This window comes from Sebastes fasciatus, chromosome 11, assembly GCF_043250625.1.
Source record: "Sebastes fasciatus isolate fSebFas1 chromosome 11, fSebFas1.pri, whole genome shotgun sequence".
Classification (NCBI taxonomy): Eukaryota; Metazoa; Chordata; class Actinopteri; order Perciformes; family Sebastidae; genus Sebastes; species Sebastes fasciatus.
In genome coordinates this window covers 3361548-3376400 of record NC_133805.1, presented here as the reverse complement: position 1 = coordinate 3376400, position 14853 = coordinate 3361548, and the positions used below count along the sequence as shown (strand labels likewise).

Sequence of the window (14853 nt, the reverse complement as noted above, 5' to 3'; positions counted from 1 at the left end):
TCGTTTTAATTTCGTCACTAAACGCATTAACACAACTCGCAAATATTTTCGGTTGTAGCGGGCTCAGTTTTAAAGCTAAAGAGAAGATACTCATCATATAAATATGAAACTATAAAAACCTAAGGAACCCAGTGGTACCAACCATCAACATGGGAGTGGACAAATGTGCTTGATTTATGCAAATGTATGTATATATTTATTATTGGAAATCAATTAAAGCTGCAAGCAGCGTTGAACGGGCCCTCGCCCCCTTTGCGCACGTCGTGGGTACCCGCTGCCGTGTATATCCATGAAAGTTGGACAATGCACGCAACAGTTAGAAGGTATTTTCTGCGTGGAGCGTGTGTCGTTAAAGACTCTTATAAAACATGTCCAATTTGGGGCTGATTGGACAATGTACAGTAAATTGGTGGCGCTATGACGATCACTCATAATGGCACGTATATGTCTTCAGACCTGGACTCTTATCCAGCTTGTAAAATTTGGGGCAGATCGGACTATGTAAAGTGAAGTTACAACAGCCTCGTGTGTCATGTCGAAACATCGAAATTCGCCGCGCCGCCACAACAACAGCGCCGTTTCGCGAAAAACACAAAAAGCTTCGCAATTTTGCATCGTGAAGGTGTTTTACGAGATTCTGCTGTCGGGACTTTGAGACGGATCTCTTGAATCCTCTAGGAGTAGTATCGCAAAGTTAAAGATAAACTCTCTAGGGAGGAGTATGTAAAAGTATACCTAAAATACATGCACAGAATTCGAAATGGTCGACTTCCAGGTGGGCAGAGCTAATGAAACCCAATTAGGAATATGTCTGAAATAATGAACGGGATGCGCCTACCAAATTTCATGAATATAGGATCAACTTTGTCCAAACTATGGCCTTTGACGCGTTAGGGGGCGCTATGGAGCCCAATGGCGACGTCCGAATTGTCCAATCACTACAGAACGCCAGTTTTTCCTCGCCAAAATTTAGCTTAAGTTTGGAGCGTTATTGCCCCTCCTTTGCAACAATCTAGCATGGCATGTTTGGTACCGATGGATTCATCAGGTTTTCTAGTTTCATATGATACCGGTATCTTCACGCTAACTTTAAAACTGAGCCCGCTACGATCGGAAAAATCGCACGTTGCATTAACGTGTTATTACCGCGTTTACTTTGACAGCCCTAATAAAGGAGGACTCGTCCAAATTGAGAGTGAATGTTAATTTTTGTTCATACAAAGTTCATTCTACTCAGAAAAATATGCACATATTTCAGGTGCTGGGTACATGTACTTGCCGTTATTCAATATTTATTAGAATTTCATCCTGTTATGTCAGTCTAACCTTCACTCGAGGTACGTTGTTCAAATCACCGGATAGTTTGCAAACCTTTTGCTGCCCTGTGTTGTGCTGCAGACTCTTATAACTACAGCTCCCACAATGCCTCTCATCTCAGTATTTAAATTTCTCTCCCTGCTGCTAAATTATCAGCCGAGCGTGATATGTAAAGACATATCTTTGCATCTTTCCATCTTTTGTTCTGAATGTGAGGTCGTCTTGTTCAGCTCTCAGCATCATGTATCATGTATTAGTTGACGGTAGAGACGGTAGCGGTCCAGACGCTCGCTGTGCGATCCCCCCCGGCTCTGCAGTCTGGCCTTTTTTTGGATGTGATGTGAGATGCTGTTTGTGAAATCGGTGGAAAGAATGTCTGAACACGCTGACCTGAGGGTTTCCCATATGGTGGAGGTGAAGATTTGTTTTCATCGATTGTATAATTAGCAAAGTGACGAAACAAAACAAAAATTATGAGTCGCAAATGAGGAATTTTCTGCAGGCGCAGGATGTAAGGGGACCGTGATAGAGCTGCAACGATTAGTCGATTAGTTGATGGTCAGAAAAGTACTGTGATTTGATAATTGATCGTTCAAGTTTAGACACATAAACAAATCAATATCAGTTGAAGTGTACGCTATATTTAGAATAAAAGCCACCAGACTCCATTGAAAAAAAACGATGCTTTAATGCCTTGATTGGTTAGTTTGTTTGTGTTATTGTGTGACTTTGGTGATTCCGAACTAACCCTTTAAAACACAATAACACAAACTAACCGATCGAGGCAGCAGTAAACCAGCAGCTCCGTGTTCTGTGAGGTAAAATTACTGTTTTTTTTCAATGGAGTCTGGTTGCTTGGTTGAGAGCATAGATAACGGCTTCAGTTACCTGTCAGAAACACAGACTGTACAGCTGCCTCACGGCAAGGTGAAGTGTTGACAATATTCTAATTATAGCGAACACTGAGGTTGATTTTTCATTTTTTTGGTGTCTAAAATCTGTTTAGCTGCTGCCCCCGTCCACAACTATAGAAGACTGAACCTGCCAAAATCAAAAATAAATATATAAATGACTTGATAAATAAATTAATATGTCATTAGAAGTAGCACAAATAATATTAAAAATAAATTAAGTCATTAATTAATTGATAAAATGTGACATAAATTGATATTTCTGTTTTAATTTGCTTTTTATTTATTTATTTACTTTTCGATTTAATTCCTTTGTTTATTTACTCTTTTGTTTAATTTCCACTTTTTATTTATTTATGTATTTAATTGTATGACATTTTTTTTATTTAATTTTTTTATTTGTATTTATATAATATTGCTTTTATTTATTTATTTTTGTAATTATTATTATTTTATAATTATTTTGAATGCATTGCTTTGCTCCCGTGCTGGTACTCCTGGCTGTTTCTCCATCTACTGTAGGTAATTCACTGACTATAGATAAGTACCTCATACAAACCCACTGAGAAACATCCAGACTATCCCTTTAAAACAAGTCTTTTATTATGTGAGTATCGAATAAAATATTAATGCTCTCCAAAATGAATGTGCACCATTTCTAATGCCCTCACTTTTCAAACCAACGTCGCTCTTTTAGAAATGCTCATTTCTAAAAAACACTTTCAAATGTCGTCCTTTTTTAGAAATGTCCAAATAAAGCTGTACTCACTTTTTATACATTGTAGGGCTGTCCTGAATACCATCTATTGGGCTTTGAAGCTTCGATGGGAAATATTCAAAGGTATTCGAAGCTTCTCATAAAGTTCTGACTTTTTTCTCGTAATATTACAACTTTATTGAATTTCATGATTTTATTCCGGAAATCTCCAATTTTTTTTTTTCCCCTCAATGTGGCCCTAATACTCCGTCGTAACATACCGTCCCTTTAATACTCATGAATTCTATTTATTTATGGCTTAACATAGTTAATAATCCCTAATTCATCATGGAGAAATTGTCCTCGCTTTCCCAAAGTGTCTTGAAAAACGTCCTAATTTTCTCTAAATGTCCTCACTTTTCCAGACACTTTTAAAAGAATAGCCTCATGCCTGATGTCTAAAACTAATAACTGGTCCTCAAAGGGATAGAAGCTCAAGCACACACACACACACTGAAAAAAAATCAGTTACACAACAGCAGAGGCCCACACACATGCAAATAGACACGGCACGCACATTTAAACAGCAGTCGCTCGCAGTCAATCTGCATAATTGCACTCCAATCAGGATGATTAAAACACCTTCAACACACAATCCCAGAAAACATTCATATCTCGTGTGTGTGTGTGTGTGTGTGCATGTGTGTGTGTTTAACGTCATCTCTCAGGGGAATCGGTACCGCAGAGGTTTTGAGCGTTTTAGCTGTTTTGGACTCGACTGTGCAGCGCTGCAGCTTCACCTGCAGCCTTCAGCAGATCTGCTGCTGCTGCTGCTGCTGCTGCTGCTGCTGCTGCCGGCGAGGGGAAACACAAATACTGCAAGGTCAGAGATGAGAGTCAGTTTGTGAGGGGGGGGATAGAGATAGAGAGAGAGAGGCTGGAAACACAGACAGACAGAGAGAGACGGAGGCGTCGAGGTCCACCTGGCAGGCCGTCCTCAGTTTCGTCTCACAACAAGATGGATTCAGAGAACAACGAGTCGGGTAGGGGGCTTTCTAATGTCTAACTCGCCTGTGTTTGTGTGCACAGCCTTTCCCTCTATGTGTGTGTGTGTGTGTGTGTGTGACAGTGACACAGTAAGGGAGGTTATAACAGAGTCTGTGTCTCGGTGAACAAGTCTGCACGGCGGCGGCCATCGATCTGCTCTCTGTCTTGAACCATCGAGCACTACTCCGTCCCCCCCACCGTCCAATCAGCTGCCTGGTTTCCGCTCGACTGACGCACCTCGAGACCAATCGGTGTGGCGGCATGTTGGTCATAACAAGTGAGGGGGGATGAGCCACAATATGATGATGATGCTGGGTTGTTTTTATGAATTGCAGCTCATGCTGTGTCACTGGTGTCTGCGCGGGACTGACGGCATTCTAGCTCCTGGAAAGTTTCAAATGTTTATACTCAGGATGTCTTCATCTTTTCATTTATGCATTTGTGTCCAGGCGGGTTTATTGTATACAAACATTACATTCAGAGGGTAAAACCGGTTTGGCAGCCGTTGTAATCACCGTAGACCTCTCATAGTTTGTTCATCCTTGTTGACCGTACTAGACCCCTGTCTTTGTTTTTCTACATTATCATTAGTTAATCATTCAAAGTGACCTTTTTTTATTCATAATTTGCATTTTTGTTTTGATTTTGATGTCAATGATGCAGCAAAAAATATTTTTTTATGTGTAAAAAGTAGCATTTGGTCAAAAAACACGATTTTGCATATGGGTCCCCAAAAAGCTGGAACCGGCCCTGCTTAGTAGAACCGGCCCTACTAGCTGGAACCGGCCCTGCTTAGTAGAACCGGCCCTACTAGCTGGAACCGGCCCTGCTAGCTGGAACCGGCCCTACTAGCTGGAACCGGCCCTACTAGCTGGAACTGACCCTGCTTAGTAGAACCGGCCCTACTAGCTGGAACCGGCCCTGCTTAGTAGAACCGGCCCTACTAGCTGGAACCGGCCCTGCTAGCTGGAAACGGCCCTACTAGCTTGAACCGGCCCTGCTAGCTTGAACCGGCCCTGCTTAGTAGAACCGGCCCTACTAGCTGGAACCGGCCCTGCTTAGTAGAACCGGCCCTACTAGCTGGAACCGGCCCTGCTAGCTGGAACCGGCCCTACTAACTTGAACCGGCCCTGCTAGCTTGAACCGGCCCTGCTAGCTTGAACCGGCCCTGCTAGCTTGAACCGGCCCTGCTAGCTTGAACCGGCCCTACTAGCTGGAAACCGCCCTGCTTACTATACCGGCCCTCCTAGCTGGAACCGGCCCTACGTGCTGGAATCGGCCCTGCTAACTGAAGCCGGCCCTGCTAGCTGGAACCGGCCCTTCTAGCTGGAACTGGCCCTGCTAGCTGGAACCGGCCCTTCTAGCTGGAACTGGCCCTGCTAGCTGGAACCGGCCCTACTAGCTGTGAACGGCCCCGGTACCAGACGTCTTCCCTTCATAACGTAACATTACGGCATACCGGAGTGAGCGTTCCCTCGCCATTGTCGCGTGACGTGGCGACAATTTAGGCTTGTATATCCGCCGTCCTCGGTCTTCCTGTTTCCCTTTTTAAATGACGAATACAGACTACCGCCGCCTGCTGGTGAGGAGAGTTATTTCCTCTCAGGTGCAGATCGGACGTGGTTGTTGGCCGTCTGCTGTAGTTTTTGTGGTGTGTTCAAGTGCAACTTTTTGTGAGATGTGATGCGGCGCGACTGGCGGCCTTCGTCGCCCCAACTTGATTTGTAATCTGGAGGTTTTGCATCATGCACCGTGAACATGTGTTCCTCATATGACCCAGGAAGTGTAGTCGCAGTAACATCCACACACTGCTCACTTCACTAGACAGCAAGCTGCTCGTCCAGTTGGCAGAGATTATACAGAACTATAGCGTTCCTCCACCGGTGAGTGAGGCAGACCTCCGTGAGCTGCTGTCTCCATGCAGACTGTGTCCACAGGTGAATCTGAGCATGAAGGACTGTGTGTGGTTGTTTTGGTGGTTCGCGGTCGTCCTTGAGCCTCGGGCTGGCAGATGTTTGATTGGCGGCAGCGCTGAAGCACCAGAGGTCAGCTGTTGACTTTCATGCTCAATTAAGTCAATCCCACCCACACTGCTACACACACACACACACACACACACACATATGTTTCTATTTCTATACTTGTGAGGACCCCTCATTGAAATGCATATATAGCAACTAAATGTGTAAACCTGACCTGAACCTGAGGAGTGGACATAATGTACTTCATCTGAGTCTATGTGGAGGTAGAAGGAAGTTACCGCCTTTATTGTTGTAGTCTGAGTAACATGACATCATATTCGTTCCGTATCCGTCAACCAAAACAAACTGCAGCGAGCCGGAATGATAAAGTATAAAACGTACAAACTGCATCCTCACATGTTAAATCCAGCGTGGTAAACACTACACATCCAGTAAAGGATGGAAACACTTTGGGTTTCACACATTGACAGGAAAAGCAGAGCTAGACAGAGCAGAGCTAAAGCTGCATGCTGACTCTGTCACGGACAGGAAACGTTATCGTACGGCGGTATTGGGCGGTCGAGCCGCCGGCCGTCGCTCTCATCTCCGTGGTCAAATGGGCCGATGCTACGACTGTAGAGCACCCAGATACTGACATTTATGTTCTCTGCATTGAAACGGCCCCGATGGAGCTGACCATGGATGGATAAAGAGAACGGAGCTGACGGGAGAGCTAGAGACCACCTTGGAGAAGTTAGAGGAAGTAGTAACTACGTCTGGTTTTCAAAATAAGATGTTAACCAAGGGAACTGTATATACAAAATACATCTATGGAAATGTGATTGATGGATTATATTCACCAGAAGTATAAAACATTACATGTTCCTTATAAATTAAAATTAAAATACCACTAATGTGTGAGGGAAATGTCTTTATTCTTTGATTTTTGGGTTCTGGATAATAAATAATTCCTGACAATGACTGATATATTTGACTTCAGGACATCTCTGACTACTTACATGCTGAAAATCAAACATTTTTACTCTATTTATTTAGATATTTTCCAAAGTAAAAGTCTCTAGATGTGTATGATTCAACTTCTTCCCCATGGTCTAGTGGTAAAAAAGTTAACAGTACTACCCAAGTATCATGATAGTTACGAATCGGGAGATAGGTCTACCATCCCAGTCTTAATGTTTACATGCAGACATACTGATACTGTAGCATGCTTTCATTTTGAAACATAAATGCACACAAAAAAAGTGTTCATTTGGGATTTTAAGATGTTATATTTTACCCGTATAGTTTTGAATTCTGCACAATCTTATGCAATCTTATTGCCATTTTGCCATTTTGCCAGCAGCCTTATTTGCCCAGTCACCTCCATTTGTAGGTAGCTGAAGGTTGAACTGTGTGTGTGTGTGTGTGTGTGTGTTTGCCCTTTAAGTAGCCAATAATAGCACAGAGGCCAGACTGTTGATTCAAATAGAGAGTCTGTTGAGTGATTAATGCATTTTTAATGCAAATATCGACTGTGGAGTCCATATCACTGTCAGTAAAATGATCCACGGTGGCAGCTTCTATCTTACCGTTGTCTTTATTTGATTGCGAAGAGCCATTGAAGTTAATTGACACTGAATTATGGATCAAATATTTTCTTTCTCTCCATTTATTTATCACCTTGTACTTCATTGATTGATTGGATTTAGGAGCAGCTTCGTTACTTTGCTTGAAGACAGACTTGGATGTGTTTGAGGAGGCTTCTTCTAGTTTTACTAAGCCTTTTCCTGTTTCACAGACTAGATTTAAAATGTGCTGGAGTAGTTTTGAGGTAGTCTGACTGCAACTTGCACATCACTTTTCAAGTGAAGTCAGCAATCTTTAACTGAAACATACAGTTAGCTCGTAGGCTAATAGCAAACATTCCAGTAGCTAACGTTAGCTTGCACCGGGGATTTCTCAACAGTTTTTCTTCTTGATAATTTCCACCAGTAGCAGGATGTGACATCATCTCAAAAGGAATCTAGTTGTAGTCTTGAAACCACGTCAGACCGGCACGTATGGGTATTTTGTAAAAAGTCATGGCCACGCCCCCTTTTGGGGGAAAGAAAGTATGTTTGGATTGTAATTTTGACAAGTCTGTATGGATTCATCTCTTGTTATACAAACGTTTGTTTATACATGTCTAATAGTTATTTTGCGACCTTGCCTGAACCTAAGCGTTGGCGATACCTTAATAAATAAAGGTTGATTGCCACCATGTCCCTTCAGTCTTCCCTCCGTCCAACACAGTGGCCGGATATTACTGATCCAGACATCTCTACGTATCTGATTGAATCCCGTGAAGCAAGGCAAGGCAAGGCGAGGCAAGGCAGCTTTATTTGTAGAGCACATTTCAGCAGCCGGGCAATTCAAAGTGCTTTACATAAACATTCAAGAACATTGCGACAGAGTGCAAAAGAACATTAAGACATAATGTAAGGCTAAGTGTTGTCTGTAAATAACCAGCTGTTTGATCTATAGGCTGAGATTTAGTTGGAGACGACAGTCTGATGCTGCTGTAACGTTAAAGGGACTATTTATAACTTTCATAAATGCTTGTTAACAGCGACGCCTGTGGCCGTGAAATCAACGAAAGTCAGTGTCGGGCTCGCGCTTGCTCGCTCTAAATATACCTGAACGAGCATCGCTCAAAACAGTGAGGCGACACACGTCAGCTAAAACCACAATATCACTCTATATTTCAGCTGCTTGGCAGTAATGTTATCTGACCAGACCAAGGTCTCTCCATGAACATGATTTAGATCTGATCCTAGTGTTGGCTTTTCCTGTCTCAGTGCAGGCTGAAGCAGCGGGGCTCTGCAGCGAGTCTCCCTGCTCTCTCCGCCCACAGCCGGAGAGAGCAGAGGAGACACCGGCACCCGGTCGGTAACGAGAAGACAACGTAACTCTCTGAAGAGCTCCGTCACTTCACAAGACACGGGAAACCTCTGTTGGTCTGGAGGAGCTGCAGCAGTTATTTCTGCACAAACGTCCACTGTGCATTCACTAGATATTCTCAGAGCTAAACTAACTCTTCTGCAGTGTGGAGTGAGCACGCGTTCACGTCTAGAGGTGGAGCGAGACAGCGAGGACGCGCGCGCCGTCTGAGTGAAGGAGAGCAGGCAGTGGAGACGAGGCTCCGGCTACACGCGAGTGCGCATATGCGAACGCGCATGTGTGCCGACCCGCTACATTTATACGCTTAAAAAGTTACAAACAGTCCCTTTTAATGTACGACTGTATTACTCAAGCTAACGTTAGATAGCCATGCTAGTCACCGTCACCAGCATCATTTAGCCGTTTAACACACTGACGGTGAATATTCACGTATCGTTTGAGCCTCAGATCTCAATGTGAAAGCCTCATTAACCCGCTGCACAACAGCTTTTCATCATTTCCTCTCCTGTGACGGCGAGTTTCTCTCCCCCAAAAGGGAGCGCAGCCTCGGAGAGGACGCCATGCTGGTCTGGTCTATAGCTTGGAGCCATAAAGCCGTGCTGGTCTGGTCTATACCTTGGAGACATAAAGCCATGCCGGTCTGGTCTATAGCTTGGAGCCACAAAGCTCCTCTATTAGATCTTTTTTAGGACACGGCAGGGGATCCGCGTTTTTGGATTTATTGGTGGTGCAACCAACTACATAGTGACCCTGCAAGATCCCCAGTCTTTGCAAAATATTATATGCTGTGACTAAAAACTCTGTGACTTTAGACACGTTGTCTTTAGATGTGAGAGGGGTTCAGACTTTTAAAAGTCTTTTCCAAGACTCCTAGTGTATGGTCGGCATTATCCGCAGAAGTTTCTTTCCCGTTGACTTTAGAAAAGTCATCATCAGCGGGGTGAATTAAGGCCGAGCTCAAGGGGGGGAATCACCAGTTTGGTCAGTGCAGGTGGGATCAAAATTAACAGCTGAAGTTATAATTACATTAACCTTCTTTCCACGGATAAACTGTCCAAATCACTAAAATGACATCCCTCCTTGACCTTTAACAGTGTAAATGATGCCGCACTTTCTCAGCTTGTGTGCTCGAGGCTACGTGTTGCCTCAGATAATGGAGGTGAAACAGGTTAAAAACGTCCTAAAAGGGGTATTTGATTGATTCCAGGGTTTCATTAAAATCTGAGTGTGAGGTATCTTGGACACGTGGATAAACATTGGTGCTGAAGCATGAAATCTGAAATCAGATTAGACATATTTTGAGTGACAGACGGACGTAAAATTGCCGTTTTTTTGTGCACCGAAGTGATCCGGGACAGTTCCCCTCGGTCAGGAAGAGTCAAACTTCAGCAGACGTCAGATCGGGCCCCGCTTTCACTTTGTGGTTTACGGCTCTCTGTTGACTCCTGATCTGATGAAGTCTGACCCGTCTGAAACCTCTCAGCCAGAAAACCAAATGTGATTTTTGTCCCGAGCGTAAAGAAATCCCTTCTCCCTCTACTTTCCTCCTGACCTGTTGCACATTAACATTTTCAGACATTTTGCTGACATTTAACTTCCATCTCCAGACATTTAGCTGACAATGAGCTTTGATTTGTAGGTTTCTATCTCAGGTGACTTTTAGTGAGGTAGGTCACCGTCACAACGGGTGTTTTCTTTTTTTCTTCAAGTCTATTTTTGGAAGAAAATAACTTTTTTTTAAAAATGTTTTGTTTGATTCATTCTCTTGAATGTCAAACAGGTTGGCTGTCTGCTTTGGTTCCCCCCCTCATGACTACCTAGCAGTACAATGATAACTGAAGAAATAAGCATTGGATGTGCGTGATCCATAGACTGTATATAAGAAGAAGACGTAGTCACCGTGGACTACCAATTTGAAGCCTTCAGTTCGCCATCTTGCAGTGTGTTTCAATCCGCGTACTTCTGTACTTACACTTACTACTTTGAGTGCATAAGTGCGTTCACACTGGGAAGTACGGCAAAATGCAGTGCACTCAAAGTACCCGGATGTTGTACTCTAACGGTCAGATGGTTGAGTGTGGAACGCTGGACACTTTCCACACTCAACTGTCGCCATCTTGGCTACGTAGCGGAAGGGGCGGAGCCACGACCACTATTCAAACATACGTAGGTAACAGAATAAAACAATACGTAAACATACCGGTGCATTTTCAGCCAACAGGAGGACACATCGTAGGCGTAGGCGACGACGTTGGAAACGTCATTTCCACTCTGCTTTAATTTTTTTTCAGAAGATATTTTGGCGGGTAGCGAGCCGCGGTCAAATGTTGCGATCGTCATTTTCGGTCAGTGCGCCGCAGAGTATTCGATTTGAGACGACCCTACCCCGCTGAAATTGCACAAAGTCCACTACATTGAAGTGTACTTCTGGAAGTACGTGGATTGGAACACACTCTTGGTTTTTGGCCGTCGCCATCTCGTTTTTTTGCAATTTGTAAGGGAAATGTTTTTATTCTTTTATTTTTGAGTTGTTGGACAATAAATAATTTCTGAGAATGACTGATATATTTGACTTCAGGACATCTCTGACTACATACATGCTGAAAATCTAACATTTTTACTGGATTCATTTAGAGATTTTCCAAAGTAAAAGTACCCAGAAGTGTATAATTCAACTTTGTCCCCATGGTCTAGTGTTAAAAAGTTTAGAATTGAAATATACTTAAAAATCGCAATACACATCCAATCGCCACCCAAGTATCGTGATAGTATTGAAACTGTAGATAGGTGAATTGTCCCATCCCTACTATTCACGATGCAAATAAAGCTCAGACAAATCGACCTTGTTCCAGAAAAAAGTACATTGTTTTTTCACCGCGTCATAATCTCGTTGTGTGAAAGTATTCATGACAAAAACAACAGTTAGAAAAAAATATATTGACGTGCGAAATACTGGAAAAAAACCCTGCTGCCAGTGTGTAACGGCCTTTACGAGGAAAATCGGGTTCGATGTTGGAGACGTGCGTCTTATTATCCGATCAGTGCTGCCGTCACCTGCTCAGTTTCACGCCCGCAGCCTCACAGCGAAGTATTTTAAAGCCCGATGTTCTCTCATTTCAAATCGGGTGTAAATTGAGCCCGCTGTGCTTCCCAGAATGCCGAGTTCCTGGAGTGTCTTTCTTTTGCCGCGGGATTAATTGATGGCTGAAGTCCTGATCGGTTTAATTCAGTCTCTGGCAGATCGAGGAGATTTGATTGCTGATGGAGATTCATTCAGAGGCAATCCCGCTTAATTGGATTTGCTCCGGCTTAAAAGACACACAGCATCTTCTTTTAAAAGGCTGCTTCTGACTCCAGAGATTCACTGCTCATAAAGATCACTGATACATGTCTACAGACATTAAGATATTAGACCACATTTATATCACAGAACATCTACCACGTAAAAGTTATGTTATGTTCCTGTTGTTGCTGTTCAATATAGGTCATAAGAAAATGACTTATTAAAGCAGGTTGTTTATGCTAAAGTGAAAATAACACATGAAATACTGACATGTCTCTTTAATGCCTCACATCTGCTTCTTATATGAGTTAAATCGCAGCACAGATTAAAGTTAACGAGGTGTTGATCAGCTGTTGATTGAGCATGCCAAGATCCAGCAAAGCCATGATAAACAATAAGTATTGATTGTGGATTTTATGATTCATGATTCCTGTTTTAGTTTTCGGTATTTAAATGAGAGTGTGCGTTTTCGGTATTTTGACTAGTTGTCGGTTGCTTTGGTAAGACTTTATAATAATCTTCATTAATAAATGTTAAATTGATAGTTAATTAAACTTAGTTAATAGTTATTTTACTGTTAACAAACAACGAAATGATAATTAATCATGTTTACTAACTATAAGTAATGCTATATTTTCTGTTATTTTTAATATTAGTTTGTGAAATATGAAATAATTCATTTATAAATTATATATTGTATCATAGCTATCTACAACATAGTGTTTGTTAAAGTGTTAACTATCTAAATAATGTTTATAGATGTTTACAAACCAATTATTAACATTTAACAAAGTGTTAACTATTTATCTAAATAATGTTTATGGATACTTTATAAAGTATTTATTTACCATTTAACAAAGTATTATAATCATCAGTTGTAACTTTATAATAGTCATCCAAATAATGTTTATAGACGGTTTACAAACCGATTAATTAACCTATAACAAAGTGTTACAAGTATCCATCTATAATGTTTATATATGTTTTATAAACAATTTCTTAAAGGTTTACTAATAATTCCGTAATCGTTAACAGATACATAGGATAAAAATTGTTATAATGGCTGCAAGAATAAAGTGTTAAAATAACATAAATTATAGCATTTCAAATAATTAGTTAACAGTAAAATAACCATTAACTAAGTTTAATTAATTATCAATGTATCATTTATAAAGGATGGTTATTATAAAGTGTTACCGTTGTTTTTTTGCATTTTTTAATTGATTTCAAATTTGCAAAATCAAAAGCTACACATAAAACAAACAAGTAATATATTTACAAAGTTTATATTCTGTACGACTTTATTGTTAAAATACTTCGTAATAAGACGTAGTTTGGACTACATGCAGTCGGTTCACGGATTCTGAAAGCTGAAGACCTCAGGTTTTCAAAACGGAATAACATTCATATGTTCTATAAATAGATGATTATGAAACAGATGTTTTGTAACTACGTCTCGGGTTCTAGTTAAATAATTGTGAAGTGAATGACATTGATTTTTTTGACTGTTGGTCCGGCACAAGAAGATATTCAAGAGACACCAACTTGGACTTTGGGAACTGATGATGAGCACCAGTTTTTCTTTCCAAGTTTTCTCTTTAAAAAACTAAACGATCAGTTGTTAAATTGAAAGAAATAATCTACATATTATTAATTACAGCCCTTTTTAAAGGTCCGATATTGTAAAAAAAAGTGAGATTTTCATGTCTTTTATATTATAAAGCAGGTTTAAGTCCTATATAAATACTGTTAAAGTATCAAAACGCTCAATATATGGAGAAATACACAAACAGCCCGTATTCAGAAATTGTGCATTTGAAACGAGCCGTTAGGATTTCTGTCCATTTGTGATGTCACAAATATACAACATTTAGACAATTACACGGTTTTAAACGTAAACATTCTACATGTGTCCTAGTTTATTTCCTGTTGCAGTGTATGTGAATGACATCAGCTGACAGAAAGTAAACATGGACCCAAACTGTTGCCTAGCAACGCAATTCCGTTGCAATTCAAATGCACTAAAACGGAGCGTTTCAGACAGAGGGGTAAATACAGGTATACTCAGGCAGACAGTATGAGGAAAATAAAGTTTTGTTTTAACATTACAGCATGTAAACATGTTCTAGTAGAAACACAAAATACAAGTATAAACCTGAAAATTAGCACGATATGGGACCTTTAAAGATGTGAATCCTGTTTATTTATTTTTTCTTTTAATATATAATTGAACACGTTTCCTTCTCTTTTTGTAAATCCCATTTTTTGCTAATAGCTAAGATGGTGAATAGTTTTAGGCTCCCAGTAAATGTGCTTCTTTTATAAACTAGGCTCTTTTGTTCTTGTTCATTTTAATGAACCCAGACGGTCTTTTGTTCATATTCCTGCTGAAGGCAGAAAATGAGCGTCTCTGTCTCTTGTCAGTCATCCGGCGGAGCAGAGACACCGTTGTTTCCATACACGGTCATCATCATCATCATCATCATCATCAGCATCAGCAGCAGCAGCTCAACAACTTTGGTCTATATTTAACATCACATGTTGGACACTTGGATGAATTGTTTTTTTTAACTTCTGTGATGTTGATGTTTTAGCCAATCCCAACGTAAACCTACCTGAGTCCTCAGCGTCGGTGTTTCAGTCCATGTAAATGTGCAGTAAAGTCCACAGGTCTGAATACAGTAAAACACTGAGGTA

The 14853-nt window shown here is 41.2% G+C and overlaps 1 protein-coding gene across 3 annotated transcripts in view; it reads left to right on the top strand.

Moving 5' to 3' along the window:
* Nucleotides 1-14853, top strand: part of efr3a (EFR3 homolog A (S. cerevisiae)) — a 127610-nt gene that overhangs the window by 11657 nt on the left and 101100 nt on the right. Inside the window, exon 1 of one of the 3 annotated variants that reach the window (XM_074649980.1) lies at nt 3843-3968. The exons of the other annotated variants lie outside the window; for them this stretch is intronic. Coding sequence (XP_074506081.1) covers nt 3944-3968 — 25 coding nt within the window. The 5' untranslated portion in view covers nt 3843-3943. Of the gene's footprint in view, nt 1-3842; nt 3969-14853 lie in introns of those variants that run through there. 3 annotated transcript variants of the gene reach the window in all.